The following is a 26,213-nucleotide window of genomic DNA, read 5'->3' as shown; positions in this document are numbered from 1 at the left end:
TTGTACACAACGTTTGATGTGTAGTTTCCATCATTATGAAACGTTTTTTCCGGCTTTACTAATACCTTGGTATTGACACGTGATATTCCTCTGGACAACGCACATAAAGCTGGTCATGTGAGAATACCGATTCTGGTAGATAAACACCTATATTTGGAATTGTTTGTCCTTGAGCTTTATTGATTGTCATAGAGAAACTAAGTTGAATTGGAAACTGCTTTCTTTTAAGTTTGAATGGGAACATCTCATCGTCAGACGGACATAGAGGAATTCTTGGTAAAAACACTCTTTTTCCAGCATGTTGGCCAACAGCTGTCTCTGCATCAATGACATTTTGTTGGAAAGCTCGACATATCAATCTGGTGCCATTACATAACCCATTTGAAGGATCGATATTTCGCAAAAGTATTACAGGGCACCCAGTTTTTAACCGAAGATAATGAGGGGGTACACCACTAACTTTTAGCGAGTTCAAATACTCCATCGGGTATAAGTTATTTTTGTCATCTTCCGCTTCATCAAAACTATAGTAAACTTTTTGTTCGCCAGAAAATCGTTCGATCAACTTATTATTAATCTCATCAACACTTTCATTTTTAGTTGACAATATCGCTCTCGAAATGATAAATTTTGAATCGGCGCCGTTGGATTGCAAAGAAGGAAATATTGCATCAATCAGAGCGTCCACTGATTTAGTTTTATCAGTGTATCGAATGGACATGTTATCAGGTATACGAATATAGGACTCGTCCAATGTTTCCTCCTTTCCATCACCGACTCGTAATAAAAAATCAGAAAACCACGGGTCATTTACCGCTCTCATGTTGATATTTAATCGAAGCCTTTTAACTGAAGCCCATAGAGGTGACATTCGTAAGCTAGAGTCGACAATTTGTGCTCGAGGGCCACGTCTCACGACCGGCAACACTTGTCTAAAGTCACCTCCCATAACCATTATCTTTCCACCGAAAGGGAGCTTCTCATCTGTGATGTCTTGCATTGTCCGATCAACTGCTTCTACTGCCTGCCTCTTAGCCATTGCTGCTTCATCCCATATGATTACCTTTGCCTCGCGAAGTATCTGAGCCTTCCCACTTTGTTTAGTGATCTTGCACATCGAGTTATTATCAAGATTGAGCGAAATTCCAAATCGTGAATGAGCTGTTCTCCCTCCTGGCATGTTGTTAGCCGCAACACCTGACGTGGCAGTTGCAAGTGCAATAAGACCACGGGCACGAATATTAGCCAACAAAGCTTTGTACAAAAATGTCTTTTCAGTTCCACCAGGACCATCTATGAAGAAGACACCCGGGATATTTTGATCCGCATGCCTCATTATCTCATCATATGCAAACTTCTGGTCTGGATTGAGAGAGTCTCGCGCATGTAAGTCTTCATATTCCACATTTATAGAGTATTCTTCTTGTACCTCACGATAGCCTCTTGATTGTAAATCGATGTGTGCACTGATATTTGGAAGGTCGTAATCACTAAGCTTTTTAGTCATAGATTCTAGGAAGACTCTAATGTCGATGAGGACCATATTTTGCACTCGCTCGGCGCATCCATATTGTTTCCTATAATCTTCAGAAAGAGAATCATAGTGGTCGTCCCATAACTTGCGAACATTTCCTGGTTCACAAAAAATCAGCATCGTCGCAAATAACCTTCTAAGTGCACTGGGAAATTGAAATAAGGAAGTCTCTTCAAGACACTGTGATAAATTATCATCCGTCTCTATTAAACCTCTTTCAAGAGCTGCTTTTCGAAATGTAGGGTGTAATACACCATTGGCTGTGTATAAATCTTGAAAGCAGGTAGGCCCGGTGATATGACATAAAAGCAGGCGTAGGTAGTATCTCTCTCCTTCAGCTGGATTAGCATAAACAAGTCGACCAACCATTGATTTATGTTCCCGGGTCCTCCAACAATGGTTGCTCCGATTCCATGTAAAATGTTTGGGAAAATCCTTATACAAATATTCTCTCGCTTTGGAATCTTCTTTATTCTTCTTGAAAAATGCCGTCAACATTGAATCTTTTTCTTTCTCCCTATCAACAATGTCTTCCATTCTGTCACCGTCTTTGAACCTAACCAACTGTTGCTTCGGGAGATGTATTTGCAAGGCCATCACACAAGGGTGGATTTTTGAAAGAGGAAAGCTAAAAACTCGCCATAATGCCTCGGGAGGGGACACATAACGTGCGTCTTGAAACTTTTTTATCTCATTAATAACAACATTTTCTTGGTCTTTATCAATATGGATAACTTGTTTGTCATGGCCCTTATAAACATATTTGAAGAGGTACTTCACAGACTTTATACTCGAACAAACCTCAACGTTGATATGACAATTAAACATCATTAACAACTTCGGGTTGTATGGAGCCACCCATCTGTTATCCAATGATGTATTTCTTACAGTAACCTCAATTCCATTATTTCTCCTTCTATATAATGGATATGAGTCCTCTCCTTGTGATGTCTTTTCATTGAATTGCCTAGGATATCTGAAACGACATATTTTTGGCACACCCTGCATACACGAACTTTTTTCTTGCAAGCTACCACAGGGACCGTGCATCATGTGACTTTTGACAAGATCATGCATTTCAGGAAACCTTATTGGGTCGGGAATTTCCGCACACACAAGTTTGTCATAATCGTCTGGATTATTCATCTTATATCCAGGGGTCATTATTAAGAGGAAATATGCATGTGGCGATCCACGCTTTTGAAACTCTATCACATACACATATGACCCCACCACACCGATTATATGTCTCTGCAATAACTGTACCTTGAGATCCTCTAACTTAGCATGAAAAACTCTTGCAACAAGGTCCGGTCGATCTTGAGCTGACTGTCCAGGCAATAACTCATCATCAATTTCTTTCCATTTTAGGTTGCACGTCATTATAAGAAATATATCAGGCCTCCCATCATCTTGAACTAAAGCCATGGCATCCAGAAATCTTCGGCGCATGTCACGTGGACCTCCAATGAAACTTGCAGGTAACACAATCTGTCCAACCCTACTTGGTTGAGCCTCACCGGCATTGAAACAATCAACAATTCCCTGGTATAAATCAGCTCTAATTTTGGTTTGGTTCTTTTCAACAAAAACCAAACGTGTAGTCTCAATCTTTATATAGGTATCTACTGCAAACTGCTGGAACAATCTCCCTCCCATCAAAATCACATTATCATTCGACCGTATCTGGAACTTGTAACAATAGTACTCCCGCATACTTACAGTGTTTCTGCCTTTTTTTGAAGTAGATCCTGTGATATCATAATTTATGTGAAAAATATAAATTTAATATCCAAATATTTAAGGCAATACCTATTACATGTTTTAAATATGTAAAAGAATGTTAAAGGCGTACCTTCTGAACCTTCATCATTGTCTTCATTGTCACTATTAATTTCATCCATGGCCACCCCATATCTTGGTATTTTAGGATGCCATCCAGACTCACCATTGGGAAAGAATAAAGGATACGACAAAGGATCATAACAACCAAAGTGAGGTTGAATTTCAGTACTATAGTTAGACCTCCCGTAGACAATAATACTTCTTTTATATGCAGTGATGTTGTCATTTCCTTCAACCCAAATACCAGCAACCTATGCAAAGGTGTAGTTCAATATGGTGATTAATATGATATCTATAATTATAAATATGAGACATTTAATTTTAAAATGAATAAAGTTAAATGTTACTATTCACACCTCAGATGTGGTAGGCTTATTGTACACCCTTTGGTCAAGCTCCACCGATGCATTCAAAGTCACTCTATAATTATCAAGCGGTCCTAGATCAGATAGCTGTTTAAATGTTCTAACGTACGGATTCGAAGCTAGAATACGTGTTAGTTTTTGGATGATTCTTCTATCAACATTCTTCCAGGAGGATCTCTGTGATATTTCAGCTTCACCGTCATAAAAATACAACTGTAAATACCTCGATTTACCATCCCTTGAAATTAACTGATCGATATTATGATAGAGTGTTCCGTGCGCACAAAAAGTGTAAAATCCAGAATTCATATTGGCCAATTCTTTATCCAAATTTACACCTAGTGATGCGAAAGAAAAGTTTGAGTTATACGCCCTTATATTGTACCTGAAGCTTTCTTCTAGCTGCTCTTGCCTTGTGAAGAGTTGGTGCAACTCTGTGGGAATAGGGGAGTGTGCCAGTTTTATCTTCCCACTCATGCAACAAAAGGTAGGGAATTCATATTGTAGTCGCTTTGCTCCACAATAAACACAAGGGTTTTGAGCCTTTAATATACGATGTTCCATACGGATATTTTCGTAAACAAAATCATACGGATCCTCTTGAAAGGCGTATACTCTTCTTTTTGTCATCATAGTTCGTTCCTTTCTTCGTTGATAATATTCTTTATTATAAGTACTCGTCCTCTGAGCAGCACTTATAACACTCACAGAGGAATCTTCGTTCATATTTGTTTCGTTTGTCTCCATTGTAGTGCAACTTGTGAGTGCTGTAGGTTGACTACATCCTTCACCGTTAGCTATCCTTCTCTTTTTGTTTTTCTCCTTTTTTCGTGCATAATAGTTTCTATTGTATCTTTTTAGATTTTCTACAAACATATTATTTGGATAAATAGTTATATATTATAAATGAAAACATATACTCATATAAACGACATACCTTTTTCTATATCTATCGGGTTTTGGGAATCATCACAGTTTTCGTTTCCCTTATCTACAGTTCCCATTGAACACTATAATGGAAATGTTAAGAATAAGCACATATTATATCATCAAGAATGTAACATTTTGTAATGTAGACCATGTGATTTAGTAGTCATGTATGTGTGTGTTTCAAAAAGCAACACAACCCTTAATAAATAACCAAATATACTAACAACTTGTAATCCAAAAGCACAATAGAAGAAAGTTATACATAATTAAAAGAAAATTTCCATAGATATCCAAAAATTATTATTTATCAATTTATAAGTCAACACAAGAAAAATAAACCATACATGAAAAAATTCAACATAATATGTCTAACATTAATGTAGATCAACAATAAAAGCAACGCACTCGTAAAAGTTGTCAAAACTTCAAAAAAAAAAAAAAACACCACCAAATGTCTCACACGGAATTAAAAATTCTTCTAGGCATATTTATGATGTTAAATGCTTCCAGCATCCGCGGTTGGAACTCTACGTTGCTTAGTTTGGTTGATATCAAAATGTTCACTGAAAATAAGATAAAAATTATTAAAATGTATTGATATAGGTATTTTAATAGCACTACAAGTACTATAATTTTCTAGAAAAAACTTACTTGAATCCAAATGAACCAATTTCACCCGAGAAACAAATACTATATACTTTCTCTCTATTGCATAGACAGTCCTCAAAATTTGATAGCGTGTTCGGTCGGTTATATGTAGTTTCATCTTTATTATACTCCCTCTATTTATAATCAAATATTTCCAAAGTCACCTAATTTTGCTTTAGTGTAATAATAATAATAATAATAATAATAATAAAATAATAATAATAATAATAACAACAACAATAATAATAATAATAATAATAATAATAATAATAATAATAATAATAAGAAACACTTACGGCCCATCTTGGAGATATAAAGTGAAAGAAGTTAACGTCAGTAAACCAACGTAATGAGAATAGTTTCGCTTGTCTCTGATGATTTTTCCAACAATATCTAAAAATAACGATAATTAAAAGGACAACTTGTTATTATTTTAAAAACTTTAGAATGCTAAAAATATATACAATTTATTAAATTTACCGATCATCATTTTTCTCTCTGTCCGATCTTCTACTAAACTTTTTATTGAGGGAACCAATGGGAAAACCGGAAACCATGATATGATAGCATCGGCCAAACGATTAAACTGTGTGTTATTGCTGATTTTAATCATCAAATCACCACGTAATAAACTGTATTCTTGATATCTCGGATACTCAGCATAGGTTGGTTCGATTTGGAAATGGTTTAAAGAAAACACACCACCCAATAGATTCCCTCCATAAATAAAGCGCATCATTTGTTGTGGAACAATTGCTAACAATTTCTCTCTCTAATAAAAAATGTAATATTTTTATAAACAAAAATACTTGTGATAAATTATGAAAATGAAAATAAGATATAAATATTTTTTTAAACATATATTTTGATCAATGAGAACCATGAAGAGTTTGTTTGCTCTTGAGTCCCTCCAAATGAAATCAACACGAACGGATGTCAAAACATACCACAAATGGTAGTTTAGTAGCAACGAAAATGCATCAACGTAAATATGACCATTCATGATTCTACAAAACGAAAGTCGGATGTGATTGATGTAGAATTGATTTATTTAATTATTTGTATTAAAAACTATATTGATTTGAGATGCCCAAAGTATAATAACATATGTATCGTACTTTTGAAATATCCAAGCAATAAGAGTTTTTATTACATGATTTATTTATTAAATATTACAGAAAACCTAAAGCATATATTAATAACAAATATTAATAAGATTTATTTGATATGAATTGTAAGATTTAAAAAGTTTAATAACAAATATTTAAGTAAATAATGGATGTTACAAAAAGTCAAAAACAAATTTCGCAAGACTTTGATTTAAATAGAAGATTTTTTAATACTAACATGAAACACAATGTCCTATTTCACAAGATTTTTTTAGTACTAATATGAAACACAATGCCCTATTTCAAGCCCGTGTGCTGATGTTATAATGATTGTGTCTATTTTAAAGTTTTTCGTATATTTGCAACATAAAATATTTAAATTTAAATGCATGAAAAAAGTTATGGTTATTTGAAATCCCGTTGCATAAGTTTGATCTTGTTATTTTGTAGGTCACAAGTTTCTTGTTTTAACATATTTTAGATATTGTTAAAATTGATATATGTTGCTAGATTATGTTTTACAATCATTCAGTTAGTATTTATTATATCACCGGCAAAACTTCCTGTATTATCTATATTATAAAAACTAATTTTAATAGTTTTCTTTGAACTTAAAACTTTCTACACTCACTTATAAAAAAAATTACTTACAGTTGGAACATTATAATATTGTAACCAATTTATCAACAAGTTTGAAGTAAAATAGCTTTATATATCCTACAACTTAGTATTTAGTAATTCAAAATGAATGTATGATTCAGTCAAACTTATTTGACAGGGTGAAATATCAATTAATGGAAAAACTTAATACATATTGGTTTTTTTTTTCCGAATGAATGTATGATTCACTCAAACTCAAACTCAAAAACACAATATCCCAACTTATACATATACAAACCATAACATATGTACAATGCCAAAAACAAATACATACACACATATATACAAAATATATACATGTATTATTTGAGATAAAGAATAAGAAGATTGATCAATTTAGATAGAAGACAAACAAATACATACACACATATATACAAATTATATACATGTATTAATCAATTTAGATAGAAGACAGAATAATATTAACAGTTGAAACAAAAGAAGTTTATCACTTCAAATAGAAGTAAGAAATAAAATATTATACACATTTGAAGTTACAAAATATAAAAGAAGTAAAGAGAACCTGAATTCGTGTCAAGAAACGCGATGAAGCAATGAAGCAGTCTTCCCGATTCCAACTCAATGATCAAATCGTCCCAAAACCTCAACTGTGAAATTTTGCTGTGAGAGAAAAATGAAGAACATAACTTAAATTTATAGGTAGAATAATCTGTTATAGAATAGAAAATGCTGTATTTTTGGATATTGATAATCATTCCAAAATTAAGCAAATTAAAATCTTACCATGAATATTAAAATCCATACCAAAAATATTTAAAATCTTACAAAATTAACAAATATACTAATTATCAAAATCCCTACCAAAAATATTTTCAAATCATATCAAAGTTAACAAATATACTCAAAAATTTAAAAATGAATATAATATTTGTCAATTTTATTTTTGGAAATATATTGTAATCTAAAAAACAGTTTAACAGATCGGCAGTCAAAACATATAATTAGGTCACTTAATCTTTTGCACATTACAGAATTAAAAAGTCGATACCTGTCATACAGAAACATAATAAGTGAAAAAAATATATTTTGGACATAGCCTGCAGATAGCAAACTGCAAGTCTTTCATTTTTTCATTTTCTGTTTGCTTACATACAAGTATCGAATATTTTCAACAAATGGGCAATACCCCTAATGATGTGTCAAAAGATCAACATAAAGAACTGCTTAAATTTATTCAAATTTAAGCATTGAGTAGTTGATAAATTGACTTATAAACATGAAATTATATTTCCTCTTACTCAATTCTGAATATGAATTATAATGATGTTATGGTTGCTCTTGAGAAATTTCAGTTTTCTTTTATAAATATAAAACTGAGATTTGGTGATTAGCTACTTACCAGATATGTTTTCCCATAGAGAAATATGTACATTGTGATCACTGTTAACTGTATATCAAAACATAAAAGTTGTTAGCTGTTTTTTTTAAAAGTAATATGAATTAATAAATAAATAAAGGTGTAGTGTACCATGGTGCACAAGTAAAATCCAACAGTAGTAAAGTAGAATGAAAGCATGCGGAAGAAGTCAAAGAGTTGACCAAGTCTGTATATTTCTCTACTAAGAACCTGCTCTCCATTTCCTCCAGCTACTTTTCATTCAAACAGAGCAATCTGATTCAGCCCCACATCTTTCCCCTTTCCAACCTTCACAACATTTAAATAAATAAAAAAAATTAAAAACTACTTCTTCTTTTTTTTTTTAATACTTTTAGAAGGGAAAAAGTATTTTTAACAAAAATATCAAATACCTGGATGTATTCATGATGCGTGATATTTCCTTGACGCAAAGTTGAATTAAAACATGAATTTTAAAGGTGACATTAGATATATTAAAAAAACAAGAAAACAAGAAATAAAGAGAGAAAAAATTATTATTATTATTATTAAATATATATACCTGCGTAAATATCTTCACTAATGTTGATGACACGAGAGGCTTTGCTGATACCACCTCGTGTTATATGGAAGACTCTATCAAACACATCGGGATGACCATAATGCATACGACCCTGAAAAATAATTTAAAATCAACAAAATGACAAAAATACCCCTGGGAACAAGAACATATATCGCTTGAATAGAAAAGTCAAACTTACTTTAGAGGACTTGCAAGAACACGTTGCCCAAGAGTTACAAAACTCGTTTCTTGATTTGACGTGAAGGATGCTAAAGAAGAGACACTGCATATATGAATCAAAAACATTAAAACTTTCTGTATGTGTGTGTTAAATAGTAAATACATTATTATTTTTTATTTATAATTATAATTTTATACCTTCCCTTAAAAACATGTTCCCTGACACCAAGAATGGTAGCAAGACGGATACCATGATTCTCATGGAATTCTTCTAGAAGATTCCTCATCTTTAAAGCTTCTTCAAAATAATTATCTTGATTCATGTCAATTGTTTGAACAACATTTCTACGTGTAAAAACAATCGCATGATTTTGATTTTCAGGTTTTCCTTCACCAAGCTTCGGATTTCCTGGCAATTTTATAGAATAAACTTCCTTCATGATAATTAGCAATTTACATCAAAATTAAGTATGATATAAGTAAATAACAAAAAAATATATATAGTTAAGACTCATAGAAAAATATGAACCTTATCTTTCCCATTGATGTCACCCTTCACAAGTTTAGAGTAAAACTCTTTCTGCACTTTCCCATTGTGCTCTTGCTTCAGGAGAAAACTCAAAGCCTTTTGTTTCTGTTGCTTCATTAGGTGGAACAGCAGCTTCCACACCAAGTGTAATATAAGTATATTAGAAAATAGATTAAAATAAAAATTAAAAAATATTACTTTTAAAACAAAAACCTCCAACTGTCATCTTCTCCAGATAGGCTTGTAACATTAAAGTTTTCCTGTAATACATCATTCCTCGCACTGTATATGGTACAACATACAAAAATTAACAAAAACAACAATGTAGCCCCATCCAAATGATGGAAATAAAACACTTCTATCAAAACAGAGGAATTACCTGATACAACACAAATTGTAGTTGATAGATCTTTCTAGTTGTTATGTTGTTATCTCTAGTAAGCCTCACGTCTAAGAAGCATTCATAGTTCCCCAAAACTATAGCTTTTCTCCTGTCAAATCCAATAATTTCTGCATGTTAGATTTAAATTCGATGGTAGTAATACAAGTTAAATTTATGGCTGGAAAACAGTGTAAGGAAGTGCCTGATGAAACATGACATTCATCAAAATATAAACATTTTGCAGAAAATTAGCATTGAAAATAGATGTAATTAGGCATAATAGTTTGTAAAGACAATTTTACTTATAAATGCAATTCATCGGGTGTAAGGACATCGGTTTGGTAACTTTTTAGAATTAATTGATGGGTTCTGAAAACATTGCTATTGTTCATAAAATCTACCTTTAGTAAAACTGAAATTAGTGAACAAAACCAAAGTCACAGGTTACCAAACACGAAAAGATGTTGCATCAATCTGTTCTATAGCACCAACTTGAAAACCAAGTAACCCCAGATGCTTTAAACTACTAATCGGACGTGGAAGCAATTTTGGATTCTTTTCTGCAACCAAAAAATGTGAGATAAAAGTTAGATTTTAACTTACCCAATAAACATACCCCATTGTGCAAACTCCAGTTGAGGAGAGCATAAAAAAAATGTATTATCATAAATATGTTGAATATGGGTTTGAGGGTACCTGTGGTGGCTGAGGGAGGTTACGAAGGTGGTGGTAGGCGGCGAAATCAAGCTTTAAAGGTGGTGGTAGGTGGTGGAATCAACTATTGAAAGGTCCGTGTTTTACTGAGACCTGATTAGTCATCAGCAACGGCGTCTCGAGATGATTGATGCAGATCTTTAGGGTTTTTCAAGATCGAATATGCTAAGACCTAATTCGTCGTCAGCAGCGGCATCCTCCTCCCCTCCGTGTTCGGGATCTTTGATAGCTGATACCTGAGACCGTGTTAGGGTGAAAATCGAATGCGGGGAAAGGGGCATCTTTGGTGGTGTCGATGTGAAGATGGGTTTGAGGGTACCTGTGGTGGCTGAGGATGTTACGAAGGTGAGATGAATGGGTTAGATGTCAGATCTTTAGGGTTTTTTGAGGATTGAAGATGCTAAGACATCTGTTAGGGTGAAAATCGAAGGCAATGAAAAGGTTTATATTGGAAACGCTGGAGATCCACCATGTTAAGAACTCGACTGCTTGAAGGTTGATGATCAGATTGAGGATCGAAGATGCTGAGTATCATTAATCTGTCCTCATGATCATCTCCGGATCTCTGGATCTGTTCATCACCGCCTCTGCCTCTGGATCTGTTAATATGTCGATGTGAATAGGTTAGATGGTTGTGGTTAGGAGATTAGGTAAGGTCATTGTACGGTGTAGTATACGATCCTTGTGTAGCGTGTAGTGTAGTATAATACGTATATTGCTTAATGTAATTGTACATAAGGTAAGATATGTTGTACCTCTTAATTTTCAAGAGGTGGGCAATATCCTTAATAATATAGTAAAGATACTAGTTTATAACCTTTGGTAATTACGGTTAAAAAATTAATTAAACTTTCTAAATAAAAATTTAGAATTATTAATTAATAATTTTAAATAACTTATTAATTAAGAGATATTTTTTTAGTTATATATAAATTTATAATCGTTGATTCAAATAAATACGTAAAATCTTATAATTAATTTGTATGGATTTATTTTATTTTTATTCTAATGTTATTAATTTAATATAATTAAAATAAAATTTGAATTTTGAAATTTAAGATTTGAAATAGATAATCGATAAGTGTCATGATATTAATTACAATGTCTAACATGATGATACATGATAAAAGAACTACTATTTTATTAGTATTAGGTGTGAAACCCGTGTATTACACGAGTTGATTTAAAAAAGATTAAACATTAAAGTGTAAATAAAAAATATTTTTTAATGTACAATTTTAAAATAAGGTGAAACATATTTATTGCAATTCAATATCTTATATATAATATTTAATACTTTACATATATAAGTATATGATTTTAATTTTAAAAAATGAAACAAATAAAAATTTGATAAGTGGATAACATTTATTTCAAAAATTCCATAAAATGATAAGTGTTAAAATTCATAAGAAATTGATATGTGGTAAAAAAAACCTTTATTTGTTAAAAGAGGATAGGAAGATTCATATATTATTTAATAATATAAATGAATACATAAAAACAAAATATGATGCAAAAAAACAATAGCATTAAGCCATTAACAATCTATATTAGACAAAACATCCTAATAAAAAAATCAAAAAGCGTTGTTTTAGTGTTTGAATTCTGTATACCAAAATAAATACCCCATTTGCTAAAAAAACAATCTATACTTAAAAAACAGTGTATTAAAAAAGCCAAAAAGTTTTGTTATTTTCTTGAATTCTGTGTACCAAAATAAAGAATATCCCCTCCACAAATCAAGACATTAACTTAACGTGCCATTCTTTTTATTTTCTTTATTTTTTATTTATAATCCTTTTATTTTTTATTTTCTTTATTTTTTATTTAAAACCTAAAATACTTTAAAATAACTAATTAAAAAATAAATATATATTTACATATATAATAATTAAGTATAAATGATTAATTTAGTTTTAATTAATATAGATTAATAACATATATATTTGTATATTATTTAATAATTAAATATAAATGGATTTTTTTTGAACGGTGGATGTATTAAAATAAATTAGCAAGATGCTAGACAAAATTACATAGGACAAGCATTACATGGGGAGATACACCAAACGAACCAACAAATGAAATTATAATAAGATCTATGTTTAATCCAATTAATTGTGACCAGTTGAATCTCATCAACCGTTTGTAAAGGGGAGCTTCTCCTTTTGTTGAACACCAAAGAATTACGAGCCTTCCAAATTAACCAAACGCACCGAATAGATTAAGGCAAGTTTAAGCTTTTTTCTCTTCTTACTTTGAACAAGTTCATCTAGCTTTTTGATCAACTCCATTCCACTTCCGGAGCAATTCATCAATAAACCACTCCAATCTTGAAACCATTTCCAAATTTGAGATGCAAACGAGCAATGGAAGAAAAGATGATCAACATCTTCATCATCTATGTTGTACATAGGACAAACAACAGACACTAGAGGAATGCCTATCTCTTTTAACTTTTTTGTCACCGGAATACGATTTATGAAAACTTGCCATATGAAGCAATTGATCTTAACTGGGACCCAACTAACCCAATTAAAATCACGTAAAGGGCTGTGAACTCCAAGATGTTCAACCATCAAAATCCTCAACGAGCGGACGGAAAAAATCCCCGAAGCATCAGCTCTCCAAAGCCGAGTATCCAAATTTAGGAACAAAGTAAAACCGTCGATGACATTTTTCAACGCAGTCAGCTCCCTAGCCTCTTTTCCTTTCCTTAGCTGCCTCTTCCAACTTCCTTGAAAAACCGCATCAATGTTTCCTCCTAACCTATCCAAAACCATGCAATCTTTTTCAACATCAAGCTTATATAAACTCGGGAAACTCTCTTTGAGTGTGTAAGTTCCAAGCCATTTGTCCTTCCAAAAATGTGTACTATTTCCAGCTCCAAATGAATACATAAAAACAAAAATATGATGAAAAAAAACAACAGCAATAACAATCTATACTAAAAAAACACCCTAATAAAAAAGTCAAAAAGTGTGTGTTTTTTTCTTGAATTCTGTATACCAAAATAAACACCCCTATTTACTAGAAACACAACTTATACTAAAAAAACACCCTAATAAAAAATTCAAAAAGTGTTGTTAAAAAACACCCTAATAAAAAAATTCCAATAAAATAACACTTACAAATAGATAAATATTATATGTTAAAAATAATATTTATTAGTATATAATAATCCAATAAAAAATAATATAATAAGAAAAAAGTTAAAAAAAAAAAAGATTATTAAAAGAATTAATGTACAATAATTCAATAAAATGAAAAAGAAAAATTGTATAATTGGTCCTTATAGTTTGGTAAAAAGATAAAACTGCAAAAAAGATCTTAGGAGTAAATCTATCATTTACCAAAAGTTAATAGCCATGCTGTTAAACTTAACGAGATAGGGACCAAACCACAATTAAACCACCAAATATGGACATTTTTTTGCTAATAAACTTATTTTTGGACATTAACAAAAAAAAATTAACAAACCACAGGGAATATTTTTGCAATTTTGTCTTCAGTTTTTTAAAACATATAATTTATTGTTTGTATTTTATTTTAAACTATATAACATATAATTTGGTTAGATATCGAATCACATAAATGCTTTAAAAGAGAGAATATTAATTATGAGTATTTTTATTTCATAACTTTTTTGTTCTTTTTGAACATGTCATGCTTTTTTAGATGTGTATAATGTGTCATGCTTTTAAAACGTACATTGCTCATTCATATGACCGTTGAATTTGTTAAAAAAAATTATATATGTAATTTAGTGTTTATACTTTATTTTAGACTATACTAACGTATATATTGGTTAGACATTGAACCAATTATAGACACTTGAAATAAACATATAAATGTTGTGTATTTACTGTTTTTAACATTTTTTTTTGTTGGAATCTCTTTTATGAATGCACATAACATACTTTGAAAATTACTTTCTTATTTTGTTAGTACTTAATTTAGTGTTTGTATTTTATTTTAGGATGTATAAAATTTTATTTTGATGTTCCTCCCGCCTCTGATCCTAAAGAGACTATTTGCTTTTACTATTTGCTGCAGTTTTCCGAGCGCAGCTGCCAGAGATGTTTGGGTCGATTAAGACCGCGATGGTTGAGTACTTTGATGAGCGGTATGCAACTCTAGCAGAGACAGCTGCTGCTGCTGCAGCCACATCAGCTGTAACCGCGACAGGGGTTGGAGGAGGAGCCAACAGGGCTTTCTAGTATCGGGACTTCGATAACACGAAGCCCCTGACGTTTGATGGTACGCAGGATGCGATCTGGGCTATGAGGTGGTTATCTGACATGGAGGGCTATTTCTTCACGTGTTCATGTCTTGCTGACCAGAAGGTCAGGTGTGCCCTGAACCTACTGAGGCTTAGGGCAAAGGATTGGTGGAAATTGATGACATGGTCGTACACTGATGATCAACAACCTGTTGTTACTTGGGGGCAGTTCCGGGATATGTTCTGCACTCGCTACATTCCACGCGTTGAGCAAGAGCGACTTGCTTAGGAGTTTTTGACATTGAGGCAGGATGGGGAGTCAGTGATGGAGATTACTCGTATGTTCACGGAGAGGGATATGTTTTGCCCGAAGTTTGCTTCAGAGTAGTCTCAGATGACTCGTTATCTGAGTATGCTCAAGACTGATATTCGACAGTTTGTTGCTACGCAACATTGTGAGACTCTTTTGGATCTTTGGGAAACTGCGAGGCGGCGTGAGTTGGAGATAGAGCTGCAGTTGAAGGAGCATCGTCAGGTTCCAACACAGTCTTAACCGGCACCTAAGCGGTCCAAGACCGCTGATACTCAGACCGGGGGTCTGCAGAGCCGCACTTGTGGAAAGTGTAGAAGTGGTCATTCTGGGGTTTGTCGAGCAGGAGGTGGTTGCCACAAATGTGGAAAGGAGGGGTACTATGCCAGGGACTGTCGTCAGTCCGCCCCTTCAACAGATATGAGGATTTGTTACCATTATCATAAGGTTGGTCACGTGAAGACCAACTGTCTGCAGCTCGCCGCCAAGCCGGTACACTGATCCGCACCAGCTACTTTGAGGATTGGGGATGGGAGGCCAATCAGGGTGGAGCCTCCGAAGGCTCAGGGGCGCACCTTCCAGCTCATTGCCGAGGAGGCTAAGGTAGCACCGGATGTGGTTGCTGGTATGTTTCTATTTTCTATCTCAGTTATTATATATGTGGTATGCTTATTAGTTGTACCTATGATTTGGTACGTTTTTAGTAAACTCTTTGCCTTCTTTGGTTCTATTTGACTCGGGGGCAAGTCGGTCGTTTGTATCTCAAACTTTCAGTAGAGAATTCAGTGTGTCAATAGATGAGCTTGAGTGCCCGTTGCGAGTTTCGATCGCCAACGAGCATGGGGTTTCTGCTTCTTCGGTCTACCGGGGATGCGAGTTGGAGATTTTCGGGGTATCCTTCCCGATATATTTGATTCCTATTCCCATGGGGGAAGTATGTGTGATCGTAGGGATGGATTGGCTCAGTCGGTTTGGCGCCATGATCGACTCTGAGGGACAACGAGTGGTAGTTCGAACCCCAAGTGGGGGAGAACTGGTGGTTTATGGTGAGAGCACCAGAGTGGGAGCATGGTTTTGTTCAGCCGCCAGAGCTCGGCAGTTCATTCAGCATGGGTGTGTCGGTTATCTAGTGTATGTGATGGATACACGGATTGGAGATCATGCTTCAGTTTCAGAGGTTCCAATGGTTAGAGAGTTTGTTGATGTGTTTCCAGAGGAGCTACCTGGAGTGCCTCCGGAGAGGCAAGTAGAGTTCAGGATTGATCTAGTTCCGGGTGCGGCCCCTATCGTTAAGGTGCCGTACCGTCTGGCACCGCCAGAGATGCAGGAGCTGCTGGGTAAGCAGTTTATTCACCCGAGTAGTTCTCCTTGGGGAGCATCGATCCTCTTCTTCAAGAAGAAGGACGGTTCGCACAAAATGTGCATTGACTATATGGAGTTGAATAAGTTAACGGTGAAGAACCGTTATCTACTCCCGAGGATAGATGATCTTTTCAATCAGCTGCAGGGTGCATCTTGGTTTTCCAAAATCGATTTGAGATCCAGATATCACCAGGTCAGAGTGAGGGAGGAAGACGTGGAGAAGACCGCGTTTCGGACTCGTTATGGTCATTACAAGTTCGTGGTGATGCCGTTTGGGCTCACTAACGCACCGACAATGTTAATGGATTTGATGAACCGAGTCTGCAGACCGATGCTCGATCGCTCGATCATTGCGTTCATTGATGATATCTTGGTGTATTCCAAGACCCGAGAGCAGCACGAGGAGCACCTCAGGGAGCTGCTGGAGGTTCTGCGGCGAGAACGACTATATGCCAAGTTCTCGAAGTGTGAGTTTTGGTTACGAGAGGTCCAGTTCCTCGAACATCTCGTTAACCAGGAGGGGATTTTGGTCGACCCGGCCAAAGTCAAGGCGGTTAAGCAGTGGGAGATTCCGAAATCTCCCTCAGACATCAGGAGTTTCTTAGGATTAGTGTAACGCCTGTAGATTAGGGTTAGTCAATTTAAGAACAACAAGCATAAAAAATGACTTTTTGATGGAAGATTATTTTGAAGGAATAATCTTAACTAAGTTGTAGTATATGTTACAAGGATTCAGTACATATAAAAAACGCTGAAATCCGAGTTATAACAAAGCAATTATAACCTGTTGAAGTTTCGAGACAGAACTGGTACGACACAGCGCGACGTAAATAGTGAATTTACGATAGAGCGAGATTTGGCCTTAGCGATCTAAACAAAATTCGTAGAATACATTAAACCGAGAGAGTGCATAAAAAGAACGTCCAAATCTGACTTCCTATGAGGAAGTTATGATTTTTCTAAGTTTCAGCTTAACAGTATGCAGCCCAAAACTCAAATTTGAGATCGAGTGATTTTTGGTTGAAGTAATCTAAACGAGAATCGAGGATCTCGTTATTAGTAGTGAAATGATAAAAAGACAGATGAAAATAGACGTCGGATGAAGAAGTTATGAATTTAAAACGAAGTTTTCCTGTCCCGACCTACTAAAAATAAATAATAAAAATAAATTCAAAATTAGCCGACGTTGTCTAAACGAAAGATGTAGAGCATAGTCTCACCTATGCGTGGATATAAAGAGCATTGAAAATGGAGTTCCTATGAGAAATATATGAATTTTTGAAGCTTATTAAATAATTAGAATATTTGATTTAAATATAAAATCTGATATTATCCGAAGGGGGAAAAGTCACCGGCCTGATCCGAACTGTTGGGTTATGAGCATTCTAACACTCCTAAGTGTACATGCAACCCTAAATACCTTGGATCTATGTTTTCTCTATTATACATGCAAATATGAACATCCAAGGTATTATCCTAATCTAGCATACAAAACTATCAATATAACAAGATAGAATACATACCTATTTGATGGTGCTTGTCTTCATGAAGCTTGAGTGCCTAGTGCCCCAAGTGTGACACCTCAAATGGTTCACAATCATCAAAACACTTAGAATAACTTAAAGAGAATTCTACACTTCATGAAATCGGCTAGCCCTTTCTTATTCTCACTAGTGGCCGATTTTGGTCAAGAATAAGATCTTTATATAGTGTTACAATTAGGGTAAACTCTAATTGTCATGACTTTCCATTTCCTTGGATCCATGGGTTCAAATACACCATGGAGCATCCATGGAGCATCATATGGGTTTTGGCCCAACTAGATAATCCATGGAGCATTAGCCCACTATACAAGTATGGATGATTTACACAATCAACCCATATATTTAATTAGTCTTCTTTTGATCACTCAATTAATCCTAGATTAATTCTTGATCAATACTAATTAAATAATCTCATTATTCTTATTATTAATATACTAGAACTTATAATATATTAATAACCATAAGTGTCTTATTTCTCTCATTTAGTCTATCAAAGTGCATGATGGTATGCAACCCAAATGGACCATGCCGGGTCGGGTCAAGTCTTACCAATTATAGTTATGGACTTAGACATTAATCCAACAGTCTCCCACTTGGATAAGTCTAAAACTATTATTGCGTATGACTTCAGGAACCAACTGGAAATCGTAGCTCTCGAAAGCTTCTGTCGAACTCTGACCTTGTAGATGAACTCTGATCTTGTCAATGACTTGTCCATTAGATAAGGGATCATATATTCCTCCATTCTAGATATCATATGGACTGAGACATGGATTATAATCATTCTCTCTGTCCATTTGTTGTTTCCCGATTTCCGATTTATGACGACTGACTAATTGAACAAATCAAATTAGTCCTGGCCCGGCCGAGCACTTCCATTTGTCATCATCAAATCATCGAGGGGCCCACAGATATCGCTTTTATCCCGAAGGTAAAAGGAATGGATAAACTTCGACTCATATGGCTTGTTCTACTACTTGTTGAATCATACACAAAGACACGTTTTATAACATCGAGTTACCAATGCGTTTCGTGTAATCAATGTACTATCAACTCATAGTAACAACTCATATCTCTAGGTTTGAAGAATATAAGATATTATCGTCTCATGATCACTCGTGATAAAACCCATGAAGTGATTCCAATGAGCGCGGGTTGAATCCAATACTCAGAACTTATGAGCACTCATGAGTGTTGTAGCCATTTGTCCAACACCTTAGACCTCTACAAGCCAACCCATGACAGTCTTAATTCATATCTACTTCCAACATATGACCGACTGTGGATGGTTTGAATAACTTAGTCATTCCGGAAGAATAACCTAGTTTATTCGGGAAGTCAAAACATGCAAAGTGCAACACAATAATAATTGAATCCAATATGGTCTCAGAACTTATGAATATAAATAAAACACTTTTTATTTATCACCATATGATTACACATTATTCATTGTATACTGTTTCAGCTATCAACATTACTCTTGAATTTAAAACAATAGTTGTCCCATGCTCCAAGCATGTACACTATGTTTTTTTCTAAACACTAGTCATGCCATACACCAAGTATGCATACTATGTTTGTCTATGATCTTTACTTTGTGAACTAGATCAATTGAACATAACTTCAATGATTCTCTTTTCACACTCCCAAATCCTTATTGTAAATACAAGAATTCCAAATTCATGTCATTTACTGAAATCTGTTAGATTCTAAAATTATATGCATTGATCCTCTTGTAATGATTATGCACAAATTCACAAAGACTTGGCAACAATCATTACAGAGCATTCCAAAGGAGATCAACTCCTTGGAACCATCCTTCTTGCATTAAGTTTCCTTAATCTTACACAGATTGAAAATTCTAACTTTGAAACATTTCCAGATTCCATTTTGACTATCACTTCTGAACAAGAGTTGCCTCCTTACAGATTATGTCAATATGGTCCTTCCAGAATTATCACTATACTTCCAACTGTCCTTGAGCAACCAATCTTTGGTAAACCTTAGATTGTCCTCGACAATTGTTTAATCCTTTTAGTCATATCCAGTTCTAAACCTTTTCCCTTCTTAATGCCCCATGCATTTGGAAACTTTTAGAAAGGATAAATATAGCACATGTAATAGATCCTATATCCGAAGCATATGGGACACAATTCATGATGTCTCACATAAAGACTAAACCAGTCTTTTGCTATAACATTTCCATTTCTATTTGCCAAGTTCTCATAATTCAGATTATGAAAAGGGATGCCGTAATCATAATCGAATTTTAGAACGCAAATAATGGACCCATATACAGAATTTCCTTATGTTGAGCCATTCCAACATGAAAATCATATATATTCTTGACTAAATGATTAAAACCTCACGATCTAAGCTTATAGATTTGAGATGAAGTATAATTTCCTCTCCCTTAATTATAGCAAAACAACTCTTTCCCAGTTGAAAATTTTGTTTTCTATAATTAACATTGCTAACTTGCAATACTTATCATAATTATCATGCTCCCACTAACATGATGATTATTAGCATAACACTTATGCTCCCACTAGCTTTGACATGTACTCAGAAATCAGCTGGACTTCTAGAAATCAATACTTTATTGACTTTCTTACCAAAGTTCAGATTTCTGATACTGGATTGTTTTGATAGAACTTTATCAAAATCATACACCTTCCCTTAGATAGCACACTTGTGTGTCTAAACAATTATGAAGAGGGATGCCGTAATCATAATGGTTAGACCTTTTTGCCACTTCTCACAAGTCCAGGTTAGTGTGCCGGTAAACCACACACGCTCCACTAACGACTTTGAGAATGCAAATATCACAATTGCTATCTAGCTAAAATCTACTTAGTGGAAGTGTTTCCTCACCATCATTTTCATGAATCGGAGAGAAACCTTATGACACTTAGATTTAATGGTGTATGAGTTCTTATCCATGTGAATTTGTCAAAACCATAATCACAAGACAAAGATAATGACAAATCCAAAACCATATGGATTGAACTCAATCTTAATTTCTTGCCACCTGGCAGCTCAAGGGCCTGCCATTGCTTCCAAGTTGTTGTGCAACCAATTGAGAACTCTAAGAACTCATATGCAAAGCCAACTTTGATTGGAATGGGCACAGAATATGTCAACATGATAGGTTATAAACCTCAAGTCGTGTGCTAGTGAAGAACTTCAGGTTTCATTCTTGATTAGTTCTTGAGAATTTCAAGACCTTTAAGACTCCCACTGTCCTCTTGACCTATAAGACTCCCTTGTCAAACATCCAAGAGATAGTGTGGATTCTAACCAAGACAAACACTTCACACAATTGGCCTAAGTTGGTCTTTGTTTTATCCAAAACATCACAACTTACCAATTTCAAATGTACAAGAGTAGAAAACTTTTACTCTTACATTTGATAAGTGTTTTTAAACCTTCTTAAAGACATGTCACTCAAGTTACAATCTTGGAGTATGACTCTAAGACTTGTATTGGAACGAAGTATGACTCATCTTCTTGATTTAACCATTTCAACAATTCAAGATCCCTTCTTCTTAGTCATAAGAATGAACTAAGACTTCCTTAGAGAACTAATTTTGATATGGTTTCTTAATCATTAAGATGATCACAAAACTGATACTAAAGTACTCTCCCATATTTTCAGATTTGAGAAACTTTTATCTTTCTGCCTAAGTTGATTCTTCTTATTTGCTCTGCCTTACATTGGAACCTTTTCCAATGTCTCAGAGTTACACTTAAGCTTGTAAGTATAATCATATTTACTGAGCTTTAGTAAACTATGACGAATAGCCTTATATCTTTTGTGGTGGACTTAATCAGTGCACATGACTATGTACTCGATCCCTTAGTCCATTACTTTACTCACACATCCATGTGAACAAGTAATTAGTCTTAATTTTTCCAATACTTGAAGGTTCTCATTCATCATGCTATAGGACTTGCATGATTCCAAGTCCCGGTCCAATTGAGACTTTGGATGATGAGAATCTTTCCTTATTTGGTAAATTTAGACATTACCACAAATGAAGGAATCAATTTAATATTTCCACTCTTGCTATTAATGGAATCATATAAGCAACAATTTTTCCTCAAATGCCATTGTAAGGATATTTTAAAATAAATAAAACCAAAATTTTTCTTTTATTTTAAAACTATGCGGAAAAACTTATCCTTACAACCCATATGAAAAACTTGTTGTTATCTATTCCTTAGCAATATCTCATAACTCCTAAGAATTAGCTCAAGAATCCGATTTTTCAAACTACGCGATAGAAATCCATCTATGCGATCAGATTCAGCATATTCTTTCTTTAAGTTCCTTTACTTTTCTTTGATTCTTAAAACATTACCATGTGACCCAGTCACATCATGTATCAGGAATCTCAAAATAGAAACTTAACAGAGTTAGATTAGTGGACTTTTACCTGAAGAAGAGTCAATCTTATTGACTTTAACATCCTTAGGTAAATTAGGCAGCTTCGCAACTAATGACCCTTACTTTGGCAATATAAACATATGGACCCTTTGATAATGGTACACGGGACTATCACAGACTTAGCTTTTCTCTTTACCATTTGTTCAACCGAGTTGACTATGGCCGATCCCTTTCCATTGGGAAGAGAATGCTTTTTCTGTATTTCCAGTGTCACCATTGTCAATGTCCATAAAGTTTCAGGAAGTTGATCTTAACAATAGATAAGATCATTAAGGGTCTTGTCATAGTCTATTTCATAGGTGTCCCAAAGGAACTCACTATGTGACTTAGAAAGTGATTGAACCACCAACTTTCTCAAGACTTTGACACCCAACTCTCCCGGCTTGTCAATATGTGACTACATCTCCAAGATGTGATCACACCTAGACCTTGCCTTGCCAATAGGTCTCGAGTGACCTTAAACTTTTTAAGAACTTGTGGGGTAGGGAGAATAATTGGAGGAGGTGAAAGAAGTATGATTTCCATGGGACATCATCTTCATTTAGGAAAGCTTGTTTCAAGAGATTTGGGAGGATCATAAATGTCTAAACCAGACATCTTTTTGGGAGATATTCAAGATAGTTGATTTTAAAGTCCTTAATATGACACCCAATATGAAATATTAAGGCTAGGACCCAACAAACTATTTTATAACTTAGAAGAGGTATGCCGTAATCCAAGCTATAAAACAATTTGAAGGTAGGTGAATGACGATTCACCAATTTCCACCAAGATAAACGAAATGTATTATTAGGTTTTAATTGGTTTTTGAAACTCCTAGATCTTTTTGAGATTCATTGAACTGTTCAATGGCATGTTTCAATCTCGAGTGTGCCCTTCAGGTTTTGTGACTGGGATGCCGAGGATCACAAAACAAGGTGTGAAGTAACCATGCAAATTACTTGGTACCCTTAATAAATTACCCCTCAATCGATGTGCCGGTTAACCACACACACTCCATCGATACTATGATAAATATTAAGTCACCCTTTACCTACCTTGTTAAGTCCAAGTTAGTGTGCCGGTTAACCACACACGCTCCACTAACGACTTATACAAAGTGTAAAGTGTAATTTCATGGATTAGCACCTTATTCACATTTTCCTAAGTAACAAAGATTGGGAATTATTAAGAGTTTAGTTACTTAGTATTTATCATTAATACTTTTAATGAAGGGAGAATTATAGTCCTGTCAAACCCGTTCGGCTAACGACCCTCCACCAGTCAAGCAAGCGGTGGGTGAGAGTGGACACCCATTAAGTTGCCATTTTATAGGCAACAACCTTATACCCACCTTATAGACCGGCTTCGTGAATGAGGCGTACTAGCGGTAAGACCGACTTTACTCTTATACATATATATATTATTAACTTATAATATTATAAAGTATAAGGGTTGAATTTTAACTTTTAAAATTCTAAGGGCTAACTTGGAATTAAAGTATTCATAAGAGAAAACTTTACAAATTCCAAAACTTGAGGGCAAGTTTTGAAACTATTCAAAACTAATTAATTCCATAACTTATGTATTTAAAGTAGTTTTAATCCAAAAACTCTTCAAGTTCCATAACTTGAGGACAAATTATGGAAGACTTTAAACTAATAAATAATTAACTTTTCTTTATTTTATAACTTATGGAATTAATTATGGTTACATTATTTTTTATTATTTTTTTTATTTAATGAAGAGACTCTTGGTCCTCCATAACTTGAGGACAAATTATGGAGTCATAACTCCAACTAATTAGAACTAGACTCTTCATTTTTGTAACCTTTGCCAACTTTATGAGTTTTATGAGTCTTTAATGTGACTCTTCATGTAACTTGAGGATAAGTTACACAAACACATTTTATACTCAACTCTTAGATTAAAATGGATTGAAAACAAATATTTCATTCAATTTTTCTATTAATCTAAGAAACTCATAAGAACAAGATAATTCAAATCAAACTTTTTCATGTAATTAGTCTAACCTTTAAACTAATACAAAACATGAATCTATTGACAATTATCTTTGAAAATGGATTAGCATGAACATTACCACATCAAAAAACAAGTTTATAAGTTCAAAAACAACTTAGGGTAATGTTCCTAGTCCATTTCTAGCCAAAAGGCTCGAAAATATGATGTATGGGGTCCAACTCGTCGAGTGCATGAACACAACTCGACGAGTTGGATGCATTTTGCCTTGGACTCGTCGAGTCCCTTCATGGACTCGGCGAGTCTGCTGGGCTGACAGCACCAATTTCGATTTTTCAGCTTCTATTGCAGGTATAACAAAAAAACAAGCCTAGTCTCTGATACCACTGTTGGGTTATGAGCATTCTAACACTCCTAAGTGTACATGCAACCCTAAATACCTTGGATCTATGTTTTCTCTATTATACATGCAAATATGAACATCCAAGGTATTATCCTAATCTAGCATACAAAACTATCAATATAACAAGATAGAATACATACCTCTTTGATGGTGCTTGTCTTCATGAAGCTTGAGTGCCTAGTGCCCCAAGTGTGACACCTCAAATGGTTCACAATCATCAAAACACTTAGAATAACTTAAAGAGAATTCTACACTTCATGAAATCGGCTAGCCCTTTCTTATTCTCACTAGTGGCCGATTTTGGTCAAGAATAAGATCTTTATATAGTGTTACAATTAGGGTAAACTCTAATTGTCATGACTTTCCATTTCCTTGGATCCATGGGTTCAAATACACCATGGAGCATCCATGGAGCATCATATGGGTTTTGGCCCAACTAGATAATCCATGGAGCATTAGCCCACTATACAAGTATGGATGATTTACACAATCAACCCATATATTTAATTAGTCTTCTTTTGATCACTCAATTAATCCTAGATTAATTCTTGATCAATACTAATTAAATAATCTCATTATTCTTATTATTAATATACTAGAACTTATAATATATTAATAACCATAAGTGTCTTATTTCTCTCATTTAGTCTATCCAAGTGCATGATGGTATGCAACCCAAATGGACCATGCCGGGTCGGGTCAAGTCCTACCAATTATAGTTATGGACTTAGACATTAATCCAACACGAACTACACCCAGCTTAAATCGGGGTTTCAGCGCCTATAAATAGAAGTCGATGGCAGCCACGTTTCCTTGCTCATTTCTTCCTTTCTCTCTCATTCTTGCATCGTTTTGCGTGCAAGAAGTATCCCGAAGCCCCGATATTATTCCCGAGTCCCGAAGCAAGTCCCGAAGATCCCGAGAAGTGACATTTTTGAGCCGAAGCTCTGACCGCGAGAAACCTAGTTTTTGTGAAGATCTCCCGGTTTCACCGAAGAATACTACTTCTACAAGCGGTAGCGCTGTCCAATCGTCTTCTGATCAGGTGAGTGTGTAGTTACTTTCTTCTAACACATAAATATGAAGTATTAGCTGTGAAATACGTGCTATGTGTTATATATTATTTGTTTATTTGAGATGGGCTT

General features: G+C 34.4%; 1 protein-coding gene, 1 long non-coding RNA gene and 1 pseudogene across 2 annotated transcripts; all 3 read right to left on the bottom strand.

Annotated features, from left to right (window-relative positions):
- Positions 1-58: 58 nt before the first annotated feature.
- Positions 59-9,836, bottom strand: LOC145002493 (uncharacterized; annotated as a pseudogene).
- A 264-nt stretch (positions 9,837-10,100) lies between these two features.
- On the bottom strand, positions 10,101-11,120 carry LOC145048149 (uncharacterized). Its single transcript, XR_013682731.1, has 3 exons — positions 10,798-11,120; positions 10,503-10,661; positions 10,101-10,210 (listed from the first exon to the last, which is right to left on the bottom strand). It is a non-coding gene; the product is annotated as an uncharacterized LOC145048149 (long non-coding RNA).
- Positions 11,121-13,004: 1,884 nt separating this feature from the next.
- LOC145002489 (uncharacterized) lies at positions 13,005-13,718 on the bottom strand. Its single transcript, XM_078961748.1, has one exon. The coding sequence runs from the start codon at positions 13,716-13,718 to the stop codon at positions 13,005-13,007; it is 714 nt and encodes a 237-aa protein (XP_078817874.1).
- Between the last annotated feature and the right edge of the window lie 12,495 nt (positions 13,719-26,213).

The sequence above is a fragment of the Lactuca saligna genome, chromosome 1 (assembly GCF_052625555.1).
Source record: "Lactuca saligna cultivar CGN05327 chromosome 1, ASM5262555v1, whole genome shotgun sequence".
NCBI lineage: Eukaryota > Viridiplantae > Streptophyta > Magnoliopsida > Asterales > Asteraceae > Lactuca > Lactuca saligna.
The sequence above is the reverse complement of the archived record's forward strand: the minus strand, read 5'-3'. Positions and strand labels throughout refer to the sequence as shown.

Excerpts from the sequence above, each read along its gene's own strand:
- LOC145002489 (XM_078961748.1), bottom strand. The coding sequence starts at position 13,718 with ATGTATTCATTTGGAGCTGGAAATAGTACACATTTTTGGAAGGACAAA.